At 37.8% G+C, this 16,922-nt stretch overlaps 1 protein-coding gene across 4 annotated transcripts in view; it reads left to right on the top strand.

The window, feature by feature from the left end:
* G3BP1 (G3BP stress granule assembly factor 1) overlaps positions 1-14,566 on the top strand; it is a 38,004-nt gene extending 23,438 nt beyond the window's left edge. For all 4 annotated transcript variants that reach the window (XM_044230997.1, XM_044231005.1, XM_044230987.1 and 1 more), the window contains 6 exons: positions 512-713; positions 2,203-2,304; positions 2,776-2,887; positions 3,089-3,217; positions 3,983-4,092; positions 7,428-14,566. In XM_044230997.1, the coding sequence (XP_044086932.1) occupies positions 512-713; positions 2,203-2,304; positions 2,776-2,887; positions 3,089-3,217; positions 3,983-4,092; positions 7,428-7,634 (862 nt within the window). In that variant the 3' untranslated portion in view covers positions 7,635-14,566. The remainder of the gene's footprint in view (positions 1-511; positions 714-2,202; positions 2,305-2,775; positions 2,888-3,088; positions 3,218-3,982; positions 4,093-7,427) is intronic.
* The last annotated feature ends 2,356 nt before the right edge of the window (positions 14,567-16,922 follow it).

The following is a 16,922-nucleotide window of genomic DNA, read 5'->3' as shown; positions in this document are numbered from 1 at the left end:
ATGTGGTAGGTAAATTGTGAAGAGTTTCTGTGTTGTAACAGAAACCATAATTTGGTTCATTTCAATTTATTTTGATGTATTTGCTTATCAGAATTTAGAAAATCTGATTGCAGTTAAGATTTGGTCATTGAGGGGCGCCTGGGTGGCTCAGTGGGTTAAGCCGCTGCCTTCGGCTCAGGTCATGATCTCAGAGTCTTGGGATCCAGCCCCGCATCAGGCTCTCTGCTCAGCGGGGAGCCTGCTTCCTCCCCTCTCTCTGCCTGACTCTCTGCCTGCTTGTAATCTCTGTCTGTCACATAAATAAACAAAATCTTTAAAAAAAAAAAAAAGATATGGTCATTGAGTCCTGTATAAAAAAATTTTCTTGTTTTAAAGATAAGGAATTCCTAGATTTTTTTGGGAGAGAGGGAGCTATTTTTTGGTTCAGGTCTCTATAGTTAATAAATACTTGGGAATTTCTTGCTAAATCAGTAGAGGCAGAATGATCTTTCTCAAATTTTTCCTATGAAAGCAATGACTTAGAAGAACATTTAGAGGAACCTGTTGCTGAACCAGAGCCAGATCCTGAACCAGAACAAGAACAAGAACCTGTTTCTGAAATCCAAGAGGAAAAGTCTGAGCCAGCACTGGAAGAAACTGCTCCGGAGGATGTGCAGAAGAGTTCTTCCCCAGCACCTACGGACATAACTCAGACAGTTCAGGAAGACTTGAGGGTATGCAATGTGTCTTTATTCTTACTCTGTTTCTGGTTTATTTTTAAAGATCTTTCTTTTCCTTTATTATTGTTACATTGGCTTTTGTAGGCACACTTTACGGTTCAGGGAAATTTCTTACGTATTGAGCCATACCTCAGATAAGAAGTAAGTTGCATATCATTTTATATAAGTAACTGTCCTCCCCTCCCAAGGCAACTTGAATACTTTATATTAGAGCAGAAATTTCAGATGCTATTTTATCACCATATCCTTAACCTCTTATTTTTTAAATATTTTGTTTCAAATCGTGACTTGTTTCTTAAAACCAGTAAGTGATAGTGTATCTTTTTGAAAAATACCATGGCACAATAGACTTATTCCTGCTTTTTTCCTGAAATCTACTTGAGGATAACTTTATAGTGGAAGTAGAAACAAACTGTGAAATGTAGCTATTCTTCTAGTTAGAATACTTGATTTAAAAATTTTTGAAACTTTTCAGTTAATCCTGAGTCTCCTCAGGGTGATGATAACTGAAATCACAGAACCTTTACATTTGATGCTCTATGAAGGAATATGTTTTAATGCTATATATATATATATATATATATATATAAAATAATAAACAATAAAAGATATATATAATATATATAAATATAATATATATTCAGGGTTCTTATGCCATTTATCAGTTAATTCAAGTGCATCTCTGCTAGGCGTTATTCTAGGTATGGGAACTATTGGTAAAACATAGTATTCTTGGTCTCTCTCTTGCAGTGATTAGGGGAGTAGGAAAGAGAAATGTGAAATGACTTAAGCTTGCAGGTAGAAAAGTAGGCTGGAATGGGAAGGTGCTGTTATAGTCCTGGAGAGAAATACTGATAACCTGGGGTTAAGGTTGTGGCAGTGAAGATAGAAGATAAATAGGAAGATTTGGTAATTTGATATGGATTGAAAAGGTGTTAAGGTAATTCTAAAGTTGTCATTGAATTGATGCTTGTACTGTCAGTTGGGGGAATCATGGGAGGAAGAGCTGGTTTTGGAGGGGAGAATTTTCTTTGATTCACAAACCTGAAATTGAGTGAAAAGAGCTTTTTTTTTTTTAAAGATTTTATTTATTTGACACAGACATAACGAGAGAGGGAACACAAGCAGGGGGAATGGGAGAGGGAGAAGTAGGTTTCCCACTGAGCAGGGAGCCGGATGTGGGGCTCAATCCCAGGACCCTGGGATCACAACCCAAGCCGAAGGCAGATGCTTAACTTACTGAGCCACCCAGGCGCCCCAAAAGGAGCTTCTTAAGATGCTAAACCTTTCATTTTTTGCTGTACTTGATGACTAGTCCTAGAGAATTTTAGTACTAAAGTTTGTAAGTAGGAGGGAAAAAAGGAATCTCGAGATACTCTATTCTACCTGTGAAAATGTGATTCCTATATATAAGAAATGAAGAACTAACAGCTTTTATATTCTTTTGATACGGGTAATCAACTAATGTTTTTTGTTCCTTTAGACATTTTCTTGGGCATCTGTGACCAGTAAGAACCTTCCACCCAGTGGAGCTGTTCCAGTTACTGGGATACCACCTCATGTTGTTAAAGTACCAGCTTCACAGGTGAGTTTCTAAGCTTGTGTATTAGGCACATTTGCCTGTATTTCATGTCATTAGGTTTCATTGTAGGTTTAGAGAATGTTGGAACTGGTACACAGTAGAGAAGAGGTAATTTTGTAATTACCTCTTTTGTAATTACCTCTTACAAAATTTTGTAATTTTGTAATTAGTAATTTTGTGAGAGAATTGTCATTTTTTCCTTTAGATTTATTTATTTGAGAGAGAAAGCATGAGTGTGCTTTTGTGCGCGAGGGGAGGGACAGGGGCACGCCCACTCTGCACTGAGTGCAGAGTACCGCATCGGGCTGCATCCTGGGACCTTGGGATCGTGACCTGAATTGAAACTCAGCTGACAGCTACCCAGGCACCCCTGTCATTTTCTCTTTTAAACCTTATTGTCAGCTAAGAAACTTTATAAGAAAAAAGGTCAGCTTGCTTTGTTTTTAAACAGAAGTTTACTTCTACATTTTTCAGCCTCGTCCGGAGTCTAAGCCTGAGTCTCAGATTCCACCGCAGAGACCTCAGAGGGATCAAAGAGTGCGAGAACAACGAATAAATATTCCTCCCCAGAGGGGACCTAGACCAAGTAAGCGCTCAGAAGGGTGACTTCTCTAGGTGGGGGTGAATACGAGGTGAGAGCTTGTTTCTTGGGGGGGTGATATTTTCTACTTTAAAAAATTCTGGAGTTAATGGAATTACCTGGGTTTAGGGGTGGAAAAAAATACTATTGAATGAAATAGTCACTGAAAATTGTCTTTCTCTGTCTTTCATTGCTGTTTTTGTTAAGTCCGTGAAGCTGGTGAACAAGGTGATGTTGAGCCCCGAAGAATTGTGAGACACCCTGATAGTCACCAACTTTTCATTGGCAATCTGCCACATGAAGTAGACAAATCGGAGCTTAAAGATTTTTTTCAAAGTAGGTTGTTTTATTTATTTATTTTTGATTTATACATTTTTCTTTTTTTTAAGATTTTGTTGATAGAGCATAAGAGACCGAGAACAAGTCAGGGGAAGGGGCAGAGGGAGAAGCAGACTCCCTGCAGAATAGGGAGCCCAACCTGGGATTCCATCCCAGGACCTTGGGGATCATGACCCCAGCTGAAGGCAGACGCTTAACTGTTAGAGCCACTCAGATGCCTTAAGTAGGTTGAGTTTTAAACACTTGATTCATCTAATGCAGTGTTGTCCAGTAGAAGTACATAAGACACATACATAGTACTAAGTTTTCTAGTGGCCACATTTTATTTTATTTTTTTAGTGGTCATATTTTACTTTATTTTTTTAAAAGATTTTTAAAAAATTTATTTGAGAGAGTGGGGAGAGCATGGGAGGGGAGAAGGTCAGAGGGAGAAGCAGACTCCCCATAGAGCTGGGAGTCCTCTGGGGGACTCAGTCCTGAAAACTCCAGGATCATGACCTGAGCTGAAGGCAGTCACTTAACCAGCTGAGCCACCCAGGCACCCTAGTGGTCGTATTTGAAAAGTAGAAAGAAACAGGAGAATTTAAATATTTTATTTAACCCAATGTATCTAAAACATTTCAACATGTGAAAATGAGAGATTTTATTTTTCTTTATTACGTCTTTGAAGTCCAGTGTGTATTATACGTAATGGCACTTCTTATTTTGGAATTTGGAATTGTGTTCTAATCAGTTATTTGAGAATCTGTGTTTCTCTTGCAGGTTATGGGAATGTGGTGGAGCTACGCATTAACAGTGGCGGGAAATTACCCAATTTTGGTTTTGTTGTGTTTGATGACTCTGAGCCTGTTCAGAAGGTCCTTAGCAACAGGGTAAGCAGTTTTTCATCTTGATTTTTTTCTTTATTTTGACAGGAGTATCTTGGGTCTTTGAATGTATTCATCCTTCAAACTGTGTCTTAGGAGTAAAGTACAGTTAGTTCCCACATGTTTGGGTAATAAATTCCATGATGATTGGCCATAACTCTTAAAAGACTTGCCTGAAAGTTTAAGAAAACTTCTGTCTACAATAACTTAATTTTGGAGCCATTGAATGAAAAAAGATTGAAATAACTAATAGTTACCAGTGCACTGAAATTTATGCAGATTTCTTTCCTTGAGTGGGTTTCTGATTTTGGAGATGAAATACAGTGTTAACTTTGAGCGGCGATAACTTAGGAGCCAGCTTCCTCTGGGCAATTTTGATATATGACTGTTTTCTGGGCCTAACTATGAGGAGCTTCTCCTTTTATTCTCTGACTTGTCGAGGTTGGAGTCAGCCTGCCTGGAACCACTTATTAACAGATCTCTTCTTACCAGTCACTTTCGAATAATAAGAGGGATTTTGTAGAATTGGAATCTTATTACTGTATAGTTCTTAAGGAACCCTTCCCTTCCCCCACATCTTTCATTAGCAAAAAATAACTTTTTAGTATTAGTCGTAGTAGTAGTAGCGAAGAACAAAAGTGTAAATATTTATTTACTGAGATGGGTGTGTGAGAGTTTAAAAATACCACTTTTTAAAAAGGAGGTGATGGGGCACCTGGGCGGCTCAGTGGGTTAAAGCCTCTGCCTTCGGCTCAGGTCATGATCTCAGGGTCCTGGGATTGAGCCCTGCATCGGGGCTCTTTGCTCAGCAGGGGGCCTGTTTCACTCTCTGCCTGCCTCTCTTTGTACTTTTGATCTCTCTGTCAAATAAGTAAATAAAAAAATCTTTAAAAAAAATGAGGTGAAATTCACATAATATAAAATCAACCATTTTAAAGTGTAAAATTAGGGCTTTTAATTTTACATATTATTGTGCAACCTGTCTTGCTAGAAAACATTTTCATCAGAAGTAAACTCTTCATTCATTAAGCAGTCCTTTCCTGTATCCGTCTCCCCAGCCCTCGGCAACAACTAATCTTTCAATCTCTGCAGATTAAAACTACACATTTTATTAACCATGTAGATCATTATTTCCCAGAGGTTCCACAGAATCTGATGTTCTTCACAGTGTTGATGGTTATATATAGTATATGGTTTAATGTTGTGGTTCTAACATTATGTGAGCCTTAATCTGTGACTGTGTATTTATCTTTCAAACTATTCAGCCACTGTTTTTATGAAACATCTCCTGAGTAGAGAATGGTGGCTTATCTTAGCATAGCCACAGAATACTGAACTTGGAAATGTCCCATAGGCTTTGTGTGTAAATCCATTATTCAGCATGCAAAAAAGATCCAGTGGCCAGTCTTTTGGTGCAGGCTTGAATTCATCCTTAGAGGATCTGTTATTCTCAATGGGCCAAAAGAGGTCAGACCTGGTAACTGGCTTCTTAGTTGTCCAAGGTTAAGAGGTCTGTTTCATTTAATGTACCCGGATAAGCCCATGCATCTTTGTGCATGAGGATATTTTGAAATAAAATTTACTCAGAAAGGAGTTGTATGTTTGGTACATTTTTCTTATTCAGATTGCTTCTGCCCTTTTGATAACAGCTCAGAGATGTCTTCAGTTACAACCTTTTGAAACATACCCAGCCCCAACCTCTCTCCCCTTATCTTTCAGACCTTAATATGGTTTTATTTTTTTATTATATATAGAATATTGCCTGGAACAGGGCTTCAGATTAATATGTGAAGAGATTATATAGTGTGAATATTAAAAAGTTACATAAATATTTTTAATATTGTAGTATTAACATATTTATAAATGTACAAGTACAAATACACATTTAATCAGAATTCTGTTTTTTTAAAAAGATTTTATTTGAGAGAGGGAGTGTGAAGAGAGGGCATGAGCAGAGGGATAGGCATAGGGACAAGCAGACTCCCTGCTGAGCAGGAAGCCCGACATGGAGCTTGATCTGGGATCATGACCTGGCCTGAAGGCAGATGCTTAACTGAGCCATCCAGGCACCCCTAATCAAAATTTTAAATGTGTTACTATTAGAGTTCTAAAAAGGCCTTTTTGGGGTGCCTGGGTGTCTCATTTGAACATCTGCCTTCATCTCAGGTTGTGATTCCAGGGTCTCTGCTCAGCAGGGAGCCTCCTCCTCTCGGCCTGCCGCTCCTCCTGCTTGTGATCTTTCTCTGACAAATAAATAAATAAAATCTAAAAAAAAAAGGTTTCCTCCTTCCTCCCATTATGCAGGTTTCTTAATGTGTACTTTCATATCACTTCTTTGTCCTTTGGGAGCTTCAGGTGAAGCTTGCCTTTCCCTCTTTCATTGTGTTGGCACTCCTACCATACTCTCTTCAGTAATTTTGTATTTGTACAGAAATAGCTTCTGTAAGACTGATGACCATGGTGTTTGACTGGCTGTAATGTAGCATTGTGGTGTAAAGTGTATACTTGCCTCTCAGGATGCCTTCATTTACATTCAGCTTCCATCGCTTATTAGGTTGTGACCCATGTGTTAGTTCCTTAACCTTGCTGGCCCTTAGTTTTCTCATCTCTCAAGTAGGTGTAATGATAGCCCTCAGATGGTTGTGAGTGTTAAGTGAGATAGTAGGTGTGAACTCTACAGAACACTTCTTTGCAGAGTAAGCAGTGTTAGATACTTTAAAGAAATATGTCACTTAGAAAACCAGTGGGTGCCAGTGAGGAGCATAAATTGAGTTCATTGGAATCTCGAGTAACTGTTTTCTACTTTAGATCTGTTTGGCTAAAAGGAAGGCCCAAGATGTAGTGTGGATGTATCTTTTTTACCTTTGCTAAGCTCTGTTATCTTTATTTAATCTTCAGTATTTCCCAAAATTTTGTTAACACAAATAGCATTCTGTTACAGTTCTGTTTAGATGAAATTAATGATGTTTTGAGATGGATATGTACTTCCCATAAATCATGTACAGCAGTCTTCACATTAGGTGATGATGGAAGATGATTCTAAGTCCTCAAATCCATGGGGAAGGTGGCAGTTCTTGTTTATATTACTCTGTTTATGTCATTCTGTGGGAAAATAAAATTTGCTCTAAAAAGTGCAATGAGACTTACTTGTGCTGCCATGTTGTAAATTGTCTTCTTTCGAACTAGCTTGCATATTACCTGTTCTGAGTTGGAAATAAAAGCAACTGAGAATGTAGCTGAATTGTAAGCTGCTGGTTCTTCGTAATAGCTTTGTTTCTTTTATATTTGGTAGTTGGTAGCCCATAAGCTCTGTGTAAGTCTGCTTACCTTGATTCCTACAGCCCATCATGTTCAGAGGTGAGGTCCGTCTGAATGTGGAGGAGAAGAAGACCCGAGCTGCCCGGGAAGGGGACCGTCGAGATAACCGCCTGCGGGGACCTGGAGGCCCTCGAGGTGGGCTGGGTGGTGGAATGAGAGGCCCTCCCCGTGGAGGCATGGTGCAGAAACCAGGATTTGGAGTGGGAAGGGGAATTGCTCCAAGGCAGTGAATTGCTCTTCATTGATCTTCACGCAGCAGTACAAATCTTCTAGCTCCTGCAGAATGGTGAATTTCTTACTACACCAGCGTTTGGTATCCTGGAGTTTGACCCAAGTCTATTATAAACTGCTTAAGTTTGTACAATTTTACTTTTTGTGTTAATGATGTGTGCTCCCTCTCCTGCCCTTCCCTCTTCCTCACCTTTTAGTCCTTCACTTCCAATTTTGTGGAATGATATTTTAGGAAAAACAGATTTTTAAAGAAGAGAAAAAGACTGAATTTCCTTGCTTTACTTTGCATATACAGACTGGATTTTTTTTTTAACAGCCGTTTCCCCAAAGGAATGTGTCTTGCTTATTACTGACATTTGGTATGTTTCATTCATTGGAATATTTCTTATTTTCTATGTGTTTCAAAAGCCTGTGAGAAACACAGGTTTTGATAAACATTTTGAAGGCAGGAAAAATCCAAATTGTTTCTTCTTTGAGAGTCACAACTACCTTCTGGTGTGTAGAAATTGCCATTAGAAAAATTGACAGTTTTGATTCTTGCTGGTATGGTTAAAAACTGAATAAAAGGTGTTAGTAGAATATTTTTTTTCTTTTGATATGTGATCACAAAACAATTATAAGCCTACTGTTTTTACCATTTAAATTGTGGGATAGGTTTTAAATGTCTAGAATGCAACTGATTTAGATTTCTTTTGAAGTAGAGTGTTTTTCATGTTTAATTTGTATTTGTAAAAAAAGAAAAAAAAAAACCCAAAAACAAAAAAGAAACCCCAAAATCCAAATAACACAAAACCAGAGCAAAACTGTTGTGCCTTCTATTTATCTTTGATTCCAGCCTTGGCAGTTGTTTAAAGAAAAATTTAAAAAAAAAAAAAAAAGTCTAGATTTGTTTTATCAGGTGTAGAGTATGTTGGAGATTGAAGAATCCCTCTTTCACCTGGTATATGTTCTGTTCATTTGTTATGCCTTATTTTTAAAATTGAGTTTCAAACTGGAATGCCTTTAAAGGACAGATATGCTTCTATAGAGGTCCTTTGACCTAAATAGTCCACCATTTGTATTAAGTTTTATTTCGGTATCTATTCAGAATCCTAATCATAGCCCATAAAAAGGAATATGACTTTAATATTGGACTTTGTGCTTGAGTGCCCGTTTTTTTTTCTTTAAATCATAGCCATATGGTAAATTTTCTATTTTGTTAATGGTTATCTTTTATTGATGGGCATGCAGTGGGTGTTTCTTGGAAATGGCCAATTTTTATTAAAATATTTCTGGAAGAAAATTTAACCTGGCAATATAGACTAATATTCGTTTTACATAGTATGTTAATTTTTTGAGTGCTGTGTGTGAGGTGGGTGAAGGTTTTGTTTACACATTTGTGAAGCAAGCCTTTGTGTGATAACTTGTCATACTAATTGAAGGACAACGAGGTTGTCAAATTTAACTTATTTATTTTCTTAACAGTTTCTTAACAGTGTTCATCATTAGGACTGTTTGAGGATAGTATATGAGTAGGAATAGGAATGTTTGTTTTGCTGTTACTGGGAAACTCTAGGTTTGCTGAAGGGTGTAGTCTTAAACTAAGATGATGTTTGATATTATCAGTCCTCAGTACCTAAAATATTTGAAAATTGGCAACATCTACTTCATAAAGACTTCTATAACTGAGTCACACGGCTGTTTTTGGGTCAGCTTAAATAACTATTTGGTAACCACTTCATTTGGCCCAGGCCAGTGATAATTGGAAGACATTCAGATTGTACTTCTGTAGCTTATATTAAGCCTGTGGTGGAAATAAAAAAAAAAAAAACTTAGCTGGAGTTGTTTTTGAAAAAAAATACTAAGTTTTAGTAACTCTAAGGGTCATAAATTATGGATAACCTAGAAATCATTTTTCACAAGTAAATGTTAATCCATACATTTCACTAGGCATTTTTTCCTACTGAGTAGTTAAAGGGCACCAACTAGATGCAGTGATTCTCAGCCCAGACTGAGAGGACATCCTAGAGGACACTTGGAAATGGGTGAGATTTGGGGAGGAGGGAAGAGGAGTCCTACATTTGGCTTTTAGTGGGTGGGGCCGACAATGCCAAATGTTTCACAGAAATAAAGCAAATTCCATTGAGATCATGGATATTCCTCATTCCCTATAATACATGGAGGATGGAGGGGTGGATGGGGACAACTGGAGTAAAGACTCAATTCAATGAAAAATAGTCTCAGATAAACGAATTAGCAAATAGAAATCTCTTTCAGGAATTAAAGTAACATCTGCAGGGAATTGATAATCTCATTTTCCTTTATTTGCACCCACATGTGGTTTTTAAAGAAATATTTGAAGAGGTAGTTAACAATATGCTAGTTGCTTCTTGTAACTTGCTGCCTAAGCTTAGAAAACACAGGGTTGCTTCCAGTAATTTCAAGCCATCAGCATGGGATGATTGTGGAGTTTTAAATAGCTTTGGACTTTATATGTCAGATTAAGCATCATGGTTAACACTGTGAAGAATCCCAGTATCATTGTTTACATTATTGCTGATAGAATAAACATGATACCCTAGATACTGTATTCACACATGGAGAAGGTGAAAACAGGTTAGGGCAAGATTTTTTATAGGCAGCGTCAGCTCATCACATTCAACCTTTTCAGGGTTTTAAAATACAACTTTTTGTCTGTAAGAATGACCCAATGTGCAGTTATTTTCTGCTGAGCTTTACACCCTTCACCCATGAGTATTTTAGCTAAGTAAGATTAGTTTGGGTCAATGGGTCTTCATCTTTTAAGATCTTGGGCCTTAATAAAACAATTTGTTTTCTTTTGTGGTGAGGTTGGGCTTTACTTGTCTATTCCTGTGTTCTCAACTTTGGAGCTATTGCTGGGAACAGTGAAATGGGTAATCCAAAAATCACTAATTGGCTTTGGGTGGTGGGTAGGTTACTACCACAGTATTGGTTGAACTGTGCTTTGGTTTTAGGTTGGAAAACTAATTTTCACAATTACCCTATGGATTAGGTGCTGTTTTTTTCCCCAAAGTAATAGGTGAGGAAATTGCATCAGAACAGTTAAATTTTAGGCCTTGAAGTGATCCATGTAGCAAGGAGCAGATTGGTCTCCAAAATTGACGCTTTTTCTCTAGAACCCTAATGTGTACCTATTTATGTTTGAGTGATAATACTGAAGAATAGGACACGATCATAATAAGTTAATACAGTACAGAGACCGGAGGCTGTAAAACATTCAGAGGCAGGTTAATATTACTCTTCTCCATTTCCTTTAAGGTAAACAAGATAAGGAAACAATGGATTTTGCAGGGCTCCTTTTGATTTGTATAGATGGTGGTAACACAGTAACAATGACTTGTTCTTAGGTTATTTTCTCGTGTTTTAATATGTGTAGTACAACCTTGAAATCTGGATGTAGAAGGTAACAATATTTTTATAATATCTTAATCCAGGTGGATTTATAGCAGTTGTGTTTTGTTCTTATAACTGCCATCCTTGATACTTTTTTCATCCCTTTATTTGAAAACCCTTGTAGAGTTTAATAGTTTAGTGGGAAACGTGGCACTTTATAGAAAACAGAATCTATATGGAAATAATCTTTCTATGAGGTTTAAATTTATAGACCATTGTTTATGCTGAGTGGCTTGTTCCTTTTAAGTAAATAGTTGCATTTGTCAAATCTACTGATCTACAGATAACTTGAAGTTTCATTTTCATGCAACTTAAAAGAATTTCTGCAGGAACTGCATACAAATGAGATGACTTTGTAATTTTGAACCTTGTAAAAAAGATAACTTCAACATTTATTTGAATATGGGATTCCAGATAACTGCCTAATATACCACAGATGGGTGGTGGACGATTAGAGTCTTCTGCAAATGTTTTAGAAATCTTAAAGAATGTGTTAGAATTTAGCAACATTTTGTGTGGGAAGTTGCTGATCAAGTAAAGGCCACGTGGCACTAGATCAGTAAAGATTTCTGGTTTTAATGTAGTAATACCTTTGAGATTTGTGTTTGTTGACTGTGATATCGAGGTTCTGGGGACCATAGGTAGGCTTATGAACTCTTACAAGACTATATTAAAGGAGAAATGGTAGCATATGTGAGCGAAAACTTATTTAGTGAATATGTAGCTCAGGTTAATGCTGAAATTAGTCTGATTTGCTCATGCTTTATGAAACTCTCTCATTATGGCCTGAATGAGTAAAAAGTTGATTAGCAGTGGTCTGAAAAACCCATGGTTTTGGTTTTGGTTATATTTATATATTGGCTTAGAATTAAGCTTTCTGATCATATGACTTGCCTTGAAAACCTTGGACAGTCTCTGCTTCTCCAGTTTCCACTTGAACCTGGTAGTCTTTTGTTTGTTTTGTTTTGTTTTGAAGTTCCCTACAAGAGGAACGTAGTATGGGAAATCAGTTTCACAGTTACTTCCATAGACCATGTGACCTGGCTAGTTACAGAAAGCTGTACATGTTGAGTACTTCAGAATATGGCCAGTGTCAGATTCCTAAGGGATTTATAGCCATCTAGTGTGTCTTCATCTTTTAAAAAAGCAAATTAAGGGATGTTTACCAAAAATTCACTATTGACTTTAATAAGTATTTATTTTTCAGAAACCTGCTTATGGGATGTTTGCCTATATTTTTGGTAGTAATTAGAGAGATGGTTTTATCTCTTAATCTGGATGAGGCAGTTTTAACTATTGCTATAATTAACTACCTTAGTTACTGATTTTCCCCCCAAGCTTTGATGTCACCTGTTGGACTTTGGATTTGGTATAAATTCTTAAATGTTTTTATGAAGTGTGTATACACTGATTTGGCTCTTTTAAATGAAGACAGTATACCAAAAAACTGGCATAAAGTAGTTAGGGGAGAAGATTCTTTAAAGATTCAGTGTATGCTTAAGTAGATTATGTAGAACGCATCATGTTACAAATAAGTTTATATAGGTAGATGTTAGATTTCAAAGAATGGGTGGAGGTGGAACTTAGCTGATGGGGGAACAATCGTTTGTGATTCATATGGGAAAAATCCTAATTCTAAGTGAGGAACATCAGATATTTAAAGTTTTTCTTCCCATTCTGATTAATAACCATAAGGGGCAGGAGAGACTCGTAGAATTCTTCAAATCCTAGAATGTTAGTGCTGGAAAGGAATAAAGAATTTGTACATGCACTTCATTTTTCAAAAGATCGATGGCTCAGAGAATGGCTTATTAGCACAGAGTCCCAAATTGGCTTGTAGAAGTAACATAAAGCACCTTCAGGGTCACTACTCTGCCCTAGGTTCACTGTAGGAAGCCAGGACTGTTAGAGGTCAGGATGTGGGAGAAAGGGGAAGGAGCCACATTTTATATGCTTATTCAGTTGCTTCTGTCGCTCAGTTTTCATACCCAGTTTTTCTCTGTTTTCTTAGAACTGTCTTAATGCCTAGTTCCACCAGGGCCTCTTGTCTAAGGACATTATGTTGTGCTCCCCTCAGGGATGGGTTTACTACTAGCTGTCAGAAAGCTATTGGGTATCCTAATGTGTTAATAGCTGAAACTCAGCTGTAATTTTCTCCTAAATCCTTCAGCATTTTGCATTCTGTACATTGTGGTGCTTTTCCCACCTTGTATTGTTATAACTGTAAGCTCCTAAGGGGCAACAATTTGGTCTTAGGCATGTACCCTGTTTAGTGCCTGGCAGCGCCATGTCCGTACAGGGTCCTAATCTTCCTTTCCAGTGATTTCTCCCATTCTAAATGGAGGTGTGATGCTCCAGCCATGCTAAACTACTTAGAATTTTTCTAATAAGCCCGGCTTTGCTGATTTTTGTGGCTTCAAGTGCCTTCTTTCTTCCCAGAAGATAGACTTGCATCTATATCCCCCCTTCACCAGATCTCTTGCCATCAAAATTACTTTTTTCAAGACCCAGTTCAAGAGCATTTTTCTTTTCATAAGAGAAAAGATTTGCAACAGGAGTGGGGAGCCCCCTTTTTGGGGTTGATTTGGCCAGAATTTGAAGTGGGGAGCAAATTCATTCTTGTCTACTTCCCTTCTACATTGTCCCTTCCTGTTTGAGATTCTGTCCCAACCTTTATTTTTTAAAGTATGTGTTAATAGAGCACCTTATACCTTCTTCTAGCTCATCGTTAACCCCTTCAACCTACAACTAGAATGACCTGTATCTGTTTTACTACCTTATTAGACCATAAGGTCCTAGAGGAAAAGGACGGGGGATTATCCCTCTATTTCACCAGAAGGTACAGTGACTTCCATGAAAGAGTCCTTAAAACATGACTGATTAGGTTGAATAAATGTATTTCTGTTTTTGTTCTTGTAAGTGAGGCATGTCTAGAGATAGGACTTAATAAATTGTATGTGCTATGACAATTCATAGTGGAGGGATTTGTTGGGGAGTTTAGAGGGGTGGGCAGAGGAGGGAGGAAGTCACTGGTCTTTCCGAGGTACTTCCATCTTTGGTCTGGGTGATAGGCCATTTCTTTCTGTGCCCATTATATCCAGACACTTTGTTCTATGCAGAAGAGTTTTATGTGCCAACTTTCTTTTCGCAAACCAAGTCCATTGTTCTCTCAGTTCATGTCATCACCATGCCACAAGTCTAAGTCCTCTGCTGCTTTTTTTTCTTCCTCCAGCTAAGTCCTGTCAGTGCTACCTCAAGTCTTTCATGTCTTTTTCCTTCTCACTCAGATAATCTCAACGGCCTCTCAACTTCCTTTACCTGTTCTGGCCCCCACCCTACCTTAAACACAATATTAGATTCATCTTACTGAAACATAGCTCTGACCATGTATCCCATGTATGTGTTCTATCTCCCCTACTAGACTGTAAGCTCCTAATGGGCAGGATCTGTCTCGGAGTCATCTTTGTATCTCCCATAGTACCTATCAATAAATATTTCTTGAATGAACCAACATAAAGCCTTGTCTTAAGTGAAATGATGTTTTCCAGATTAAACGTAGGTTCCTCTCTGAGGTAATCACAGTACTTCAGAAGTTTTTTTCACATACAAAGTTCCTTAAACAGTAACAACTATGAGTTAACCACAGAGAAAATTTCAGAAAACTTTAATTTTTTTCCATTGGAATCAGCATGGATATGTGTATATGGATGGTTCAATAAATATATATTTATATACATGTATCACAGAAATTTTATATTACATCTTCAAACTGCGGAAATAGATTTTTTTTAATAAGCCAAAAAATAACTGCCATAACTTTTATGATTTCATGCAAAAGAGGGGGAAGAGAGTAAGGGGTACAAGGGAATTGGTTGCTTCAGGTGAAGAGTCCAGTAAGAAGTAAAAATGTTACATTAAGGAAGCGATTGCTTAACACGCGCTTAAGGTGGTAGCCAAACAGATCCTTAACTGCAGCATTAAGGCCATACCAAGTTTATACATATATACAAAGAAATTTCCATATAAAAGACATACTATCACATTTTCTTGTGGGAAAGGATGAGGAGCTTTGTGAGTAATTCTGACCCAATTTTCCAGACCAATTAATTGTTTAAAACGTCCCGAGGCTCCTTCTAAATCTCTTCTACTTTGGCTAGCTGACAGTTGCTTTTATGTGGGCTTGTGACTTTTGTAGTCTCTTACGTGGAAGTATGAGTCATCTTGAACCTCTTCCATTATGGGTGATGAAGCACTTTGTAGTTTAACTCACACTGCCCAGCCCAACATATCTTTTTACATCTCCCAAAAGTATCGGAATCACAGTTGGAATTGTAACTTGGATTCGTCTTACCTGTAACTCCACAGCCAGTGCTGGCATTGTGACCTGAAGAACTACACAGGGCCTGTTCTTCGGGGTTAAAATAACTTTTTGAGTAGTTAAAGTTTAATGAGCCAGATTGTGAGGTTTCAAAGTAATATCCCCTGGACCTGTTGAAAATTAACACTTTTATCCCCTATAGGTCATGACATACTTTGAAGTTCCTTTTTGGAAAAAAGGAAGTGTAAAATCACTTGCAGGAAAATAACATGGTGTTTGCTCTTCTATCAAATCAGGCAGCTTTTAAGACAAAGGGTAGGTCTGTTGTGCAAATATTGAAATGCGTGAAATGGGGAAAATCTAAGGGCAAGTCCTTTGGAGAGGACTTCTAGTTAGGCAGAAGTCACTTGCTTTGGCAAGGTTGGGGTGTGACCCTCAAGAGTGCACACTCTGGTTCTCTCCGCAGAAATTGGCCCATCTGAGTGGATATATCTTGAGTAAAAAGGTTCCGAAGTCTAAGATAAGTTACGTAAATAAAATACCCTTTTTCCCAGTGACTGAGCCTTTATTTGATAATTTATAATTCCTTTAGAATGTTTTAAATCTGTCTAATACTGCTTTTTCCTTAGTGTTATTTTTGTGAATCGGAAATCACTAGTAGTCCCTTTTGTTCCCATTTTCCAAGTACGGCTCCAGCATGTTCACAACAGGATGGCCGCACGGTGATTCATTTTCTTCCTATGGGTTCCCTGGGCCCATCAAGTTTGAGAATGCGCTCTCTGGAAGTGGCCTGTCTTGAGAGGACAAAAGACTGACTTGGAAGCCCTTTAGGGTGTTTGAACACTTGGAAAGTGAGCACTCACTGTTCTCAGTCATGCGCCCGCCGCTCTTGACCCAAGGTGATGCTAGCTGTTCACACTGCAAGAATTCCATCCTTTCTCGATAAAGGGATTTTAGCCAACCTGTCCGTTGTGATGCTGATCTACGCAAGGAGTCTTGTTGGCAGTCTTGTTCTTATCTAGAGGGCTTAGAAGTGTTAAGCCTTTTGTCTTGGTCATTTTGTGGTTCGCTTTGTACATTTCAAGGCTAATTATAGCAGTTGAAGACATATATTGTGTCCAGCTTTTAGAAAACTTACTTGGAGGCCTCTGAGGTACCTGCTGTATCTTTAGTTTTGAAAGTAGAACGTGGCTGTTTGCCTTTTTTTTTTTTCCTTTTTCCTTAGGTAGTTATTTTATCTGTGTCCAATATGCTAAGTAGCAAGATGCACCCTTGGGGATTTACAGTCCTCTCATTTTAGCTGTCATTAGTGCTGAAAATACTATAGTGGATTAAGTACTGAAAGATTGGACCGTGAAAGTATGAAATAGGAATTTCAAGCGCTCCAAAGTGCATTGTAAGAACATACCAGTTTTTTAGCTCTTAACATGCTGTTCAGGCCTGTTGAGCATGATAAACCTTTAAATGAGGTAGAAATACACTAATATGGAAACAGTTTTTAGTAAACTGCTTATTTGATACTTATGTGCTACTTTTACTTTCATTTACAGCATAG

This window comes from Neovison vison, chromosome 1, assembly GCF_020171115.1.
Source record: "Neovison vison isolate M4711 chromosome 1, ASM_NN_V1, whole genome shotgun sequence".
NCBI lineage: Eukaryota > Metazoa > Chordata > Mammalia > Carnivora > Mustelidae > Neogale > Neogale vison.
Note: the sequence above shows the minus strand (reverse complement) of the source record. Positions and strands in the feature narration are given on the sequence as shown.